This window comes from Pristiophorus japonicus, unplaced genomic scaffold (assembly GCF_044704955.1).
Source record: "Pristiophorus japonicus isolate sPriJap1 unplaced genomic scaffold, sPriJap1.hap1 HAP1_SCAFFOLD_246, whole genome shotgun sequence".
In the NCBI taxonomy this organism is placed as follows: Eukaryota; Metazoa; Chordata; class Chondrichthyes; family Pristiophoridae; genus Pristiophorus; species Pristiophorus japonicus.
Genome location: NW_027252188.1, coordinates 728,110 through 732,885, shown reverse-complemented (window position 1 = coordinate 732,885; position 4,776 = coordinate 728,110). Strand labels below are relative to the sequence as shown.

Genomic DNA, 4,776 nt, shown 5'->3' with positions numbered 1-4,776 from the left:
CAGCAGAGCTGGTCTCCAGTTGTCTTGGTTAATCCTTGCCACTGGACCAAGACCTCGCTCTGTTAAGCCCGTGTGGTGGCTGGTGTGCAACGGTCACCCCACGTTAAAAAAAAACCCAAGCACAGGTATCTTCCACCTTCAACATGTAGGAGGGGCAGTACTGAGGGAGCGCCGCACTGTCGGAGGGACAGTACTGAGGGAGCGCCGCACTGTCGGAGGGGCAGTACTGAGGGAGCGCCGCACTGTCGGAGGGGCAGTACTGAGGGTGTGCCGCACTGTCGGAGGGACAGTACTGAGGGAGCGCCGCACTGTCGGAGGGGCGGTACTGAGGGAGCGCCGCACTGTCGGAGGGGCGGTACTGAGGGAGCGCCGCACTGTCGGAGGGGCGGTACTGAGGGAGCGCCGCACTGTCGGAGGGGCGGTACTGAGGGAGCGCCGCACTGTCGGAGGGGCCTTGTGGATGAGATGCTATTGGATGGAAAAGATCGGTCAGCACTACTCAAAGGTCACTTTGCATACCGGGTACAGTGGTGTCGAGGTTATGTTACCAGACTAACAATCTCGCAGCCCAGTGCCAATGGCCCAATACCACCTGACAGGCATCTCTGTGCCTTCACTTGTCTGCAGTGGACGCGGAACCCAGAGATGGTGAAGCGACAGATAGAGTCGAGTCAAGAACAACAGTAGCAGTTTGTGATTCAATCATTTTATTGATGTTACCACAAGGCAAACACTTGGAATCCATCACATGGAAAATATAAAATATAAATCCATCTCTAGAAATAAATTAAATAAACGTTTTCATGGAAAACTGATGTCAATATTCAAGACCAGTGAACAGGATGAAGAGCAGGGCACATATTCTTTATTAGAAAATAAACTTTACAATAAATAATTTATATATTTATATATTAAGTGAGACACCATATTGCAGAAACATACAGTAGTTGGTCAGACTGAAGACATGATCGAGCACCCACAGTCGGCCGTTTGATGTTGCTGGGGGTCTCCCGTCGCTCGCTCCCCGAGCCAGGGGTCTCCCCTTTATCGCTCCCCGGGCCGGGGGTCTCCAGGCTCCCCTCCCTCTCCCCGGGGCTGGGGTCTCCGAGAGTCACCCCTCTCTCGCTCCCCGGGCTACAAGGCCAGCAGGGTGGGCGAGCTGAGTGAGTCGGATGACAGGTCGCTGCCACCGGCCGTGCCCAGCCCCAGTCGCTGGGCCTCGGGGTAGGTGAAGGCGAACGAGGACGTGTAGGAGCCGCCGGGCGTGGCGGTCAGCACCGGGGTACAAAGCGATTCGCAGTCGGCCGGCAGGCCGCAGTACAGCGGCTCCCAGTCGGCCAGGCTGATCAAATCCACATCGGGGACCGAGCGGCCCGAGTCCGGCCCACCGCCCAGCACCAGGTCTTCGGGCAGCTGCTCCAGGCCCAGGATGAGCCGGGCGGGCGGGTGTTGAGGCTGGGTCGGGGCTGGTGCCTGGGGCTGGGCCGGGCTCGCAATCCCCAGGCCCGCCTCCAGCTCCAGGGCCTTGCAGAGTGGCCGGTGGGTGGCCAGGATAAACTCCAGCTTCTCCTTCTCCTTCAGCAGCTCAGCGATCTCGGCCTGCAGGCCTGTCTTGTCCGCCTCCAACTGCTCCGTCTCCTGCGGGCAACAAACTCAGTTCAGTATCGGGACTCTGCTGGGCCCGGACCATGACCCCATAAACCACAGCATCCCCCCCCCCCCGCATAGACCCCATCTCCCCCCAGGACCCCCCATAGACAACAGCTCCCCCACCCCGCGACCCGACTCAGGACCCCCAACACCAGCCCCTCCCCACATCGCCAGTCCTACCAGGCCTGGACCGCAACCCCCAATAGACCCAACAAACTCAGCTCAGTATCGCGGCTGCACCGGGCCCCAAACCCCAACACCAGTCCGCCCGTTTACCCGTCCCTTCCCCTTCCTCCCCCCTCCCCCCCCCGAACAGGGACCCCAAGAACCATTCCCATCCCCAAACGGCCAGTCTCACTGGGTCCAGACCCCACTCCTGATAAACCAGTTTCTCCACCCCGCCGGTCACGCTCCCATCCCCCGGACGCCCAACACCAGTCCCCCTCCCCAGCCCCCGGCCCAGATCGGGACTCACCGTCTGCAAAGTGTCGGTCAGTTCCCGCCGGCGATTGCGGCATTTGGCAGCGGCTAGTTTGTTTCGCTCTCTGCGGACCGTCCGTTTCTCCTCGTCCTCGGGGCTCAGCTGTCAACAGAATGGCAGAGAGTGAGTGCGGTGTCCCACTGCTGGCCCAGTCTCTCCCAGTGCCCATTCCCCAGTCTTCCCCCACCCCCTCCGCCAATGTCCATTCTCTTCCCCCGCCCCCCCCCCAGCATCCAGTCTCATCCCCCTCCCCCCTAGCAACCAGTCCATTCCCCCCCCCCTCCGCCAACGTCCATTCTCTTCCCCCGCACCCCCCCAGCATCCAGTCTCATCCCCCTCCCCCCTAGCAACCAGTCTATTCCCCCCCCCTCCTCCAACGTCCATTCTCTTCCCCCGCACCCCCCCAGCATCCAGTCTCATCCCCCTCCCCCCTAGCAACCAGTCTATTCCCCCCCCCTCCTCCAACGTCCATTCTATTTCCCCCCCCCCCCAGCAACCAGTCTAATCCCCCCATGTCCATTCTCTTTACCCCCCCACCCCAGCATCCAGTCTCATCCCCCAGCATCTAGTCTCCCCAACACCCAGTCTCACCCCCTAGTGTCCAGCTCTGGGTCTCACCTGCTCAGCTTTGCCCCTCCGACCTGAATGCCTGGAGACGAGCGGCCTGGGGTAGGCGTGTTGTCCGGGGGTGTAGGGATGAGTGCGGCCCGAGGCCCGGGGAGAGAGCAGGGTGGGCTGCACCATCCACTGCAGGTCCTGGCTCCTGCTGATGGCCGTCACTGTGGGCACAAAGGAGCCGCTCAGCTCGGTGCAGAAATCCTGGGGACAAAAAGGCAGAGGGTCAGACACAGCTCAACCTGACAACCCCAAAACCCCGAGCATAACCCCAACAACTGTGGCCCCCCATAACTAGAAACTGGAGTGTAAAATAGTGACAAATATTTAAGGTGTAGACAGATGTGGGGGGTTATGGGGCGGTGGAGTTACAGGGAGGGGGGGTTACGGGGGGGGGGGGGAAAGAGGTGACGGGGAGGGGGGGGAGAAAGAGGTGACGGGGAGGGGGGGGAGAAAGAGGTGACGGGGAGGAAAGAGGTGACGGGGAGGGGGAAAGAGGTGACGGGGAGGGGGGGGAAAAGAGGTGCCGGGGAGGGGAGGTTACAGGGAGGGGAGGTGGAGGGGTTTATGGGGAGGGGAGGTGGAGGGGTTTATGGGGAGGGGAGGTGGAGGGGGGAGGTTACGGGGAGGGGGAACGGGGAGGGGAGGTGGAGGGGCGAGGTTACGGGGAGGGGAGGTGGAGGGGGGAGGTTACGGGGAGGGGAGGAGGAGGTTACGGGGAGGGGAGGAGGAGGAGGTTACGGGGAGGGGAGAGGGGGGTTGCGGGGAGGGGAGAGGGGGGTTTACGGGGAGGGGAGGTGGGAGAAGTGGAGCTGAGCCTAGGATCAGAGCAGCCATGGTGTTACTGAATGGGGAGCTGGCTCGGGGGGCCGGGTGGCCCACTCCTGTCCCTGTGTGTGACAGTGTGTGGGTCAGGGGTCAGATACCGCCCCCTGTCCGGCGGTTTTGTGAATGGAGCCGCGAGTGACCGAGCGGGACCAGGGCTATTAATAAACCGCCGCCGATTGGCCCGGACAGGGAACGTCACCAGCTCCCCAGACGTCACGCTTTACGCAGGAGACGCGTCTGGAGTCTCCATCAATGGGGCGGATTTATCAATGAAGCCGATTACAACCCGGGGGGGGAATGAGGGATGGGGGGGGGGGGGGGAATGAGGGATGGGGGGGGGGGAATGAGGGATGGGGGGGGGGGGGAATGAGGGATGGGGGGGGGGGAATGAGGGATGGGGGGGGGGGGGAATGAGGGATGGGGGGGGGGGGAGAGGAAGAGGGAGGATGGGGGGGGGGGAGAGGAGGGATGGGGGGGGGGGGGGGAGAGGAGGGATGGGGGGGGGATGAGGGATGGGGGGGGGAGCAGGGGGAATGGGGGGGGAGCAGGGGGAATGGGGGGGGAGCAGGGGGAATGAGGGGGGGGGAGCAGGGGCGATGAGGGGGGGGAGCAGGGGGAATGGGGGGGGGGGGGAGCAGGGGGAATGGGGGGGGAGCAGGGGCAATGAGGGGGGGGGAGCAGGGGCGATGAGGGGGGGGACGACCCCCGGTACTGACCGCGCTGAGCTCCGGGACCGGCTGCCTACCTGTGCGCTGCCGGCGGGGCTGCCGATGCTGGAGAAGGAGTCGGCGGGCGAGTAGTAATGCGGGTCTCCCATGGAGGGCGAGTTGCTGCAGCGAGAAGCCGAGTCGTAATCTGCGGGGAACTGCTGGTACATGGCGGTGCGGTGCGTGGGGTGGTGTCCCGGCGTGTCTCTGGCTCTGGCTCTGGCTCTGGCTCTGGCGGTCCGGTGTGTGTCGCTGCCTCTCACGGTGCTCCCCCTGCCTCCCAGCAGTTTGTGTTGTTCCGCCGCCGTTCCGCTCTATTTATAGAGCGGCGAGTGAATGACGCGGGCCGGACTGTTCCACCCGCCCCGGGACAGCGGGGGGAGCGAGGGGGGATTCTCCCACACCCACACCCCTGCGGCTCCCGGCACACAGGCCGCAGCTCAGCGCCCGCAGCCCGCAGCAGCAACCCACGACCCTCACACCAGCCCCGGGGTG

General features: G+C 63.7%; 1 protein-coding gene across 1 annotated transcript; it reads right to left on the bottom strand.

Annotated features, from left to right (window-relative positions):
* Window positions 1–845: 845 nt before the first annotated feature.
* On the bottom strand, window positions 846–4,590 carry fosab (v-fos FBJ murine osteosarcoma viral oncogene homolog Ab). Its single transcript, XM_070871363.1, has 4 exons — window positions 4,320–4,590; window positions 2,750–2,950; window positions 2,126–2,233; window positions 846–1,638 (listed from the first exon to the last, which is right to left on the bottom strand). The coding sequence occupies exons 1-4, from the start codon at window positions 4,449–4,451 to the stop codon at window positions 1,135–1,137; spliced, it is 945 nt and encodes a 314-aa protein (XP_070727464.1). The 5' UTR covers window positions 4,452–4,590; the 3' UTR covers window positions 846–1,134.
* Between the last annotated feature and the right edge of the window lie 186 nt (window positions 4,591–4,776).

Bases quoted from the DNA above. Each gene is read 5' to 3' on its own strand.
- fosab (XM_070871363.1), bottom strand. From the start codon at position 4,451: ATGTACCAGCAGTTCCCCGCAGATTACGACTCGGCTTCTCGCTGCAGC. The intron at 2,951-4,319 runs GTAGGCAGCCGG...TTTTGTCCCCAG, and splicing joins GCCCCGCCGGCAGCGCACAG to GATTTCTGCACCGAGCTGAG. The intron at 1,639-2,125 runs GTGAGTCCCGAT...TGTTGCCCGCAG, and splicing joins TGACCGACACTTTGCAGACG to GAGACGGAGCAGTTGGAGGC.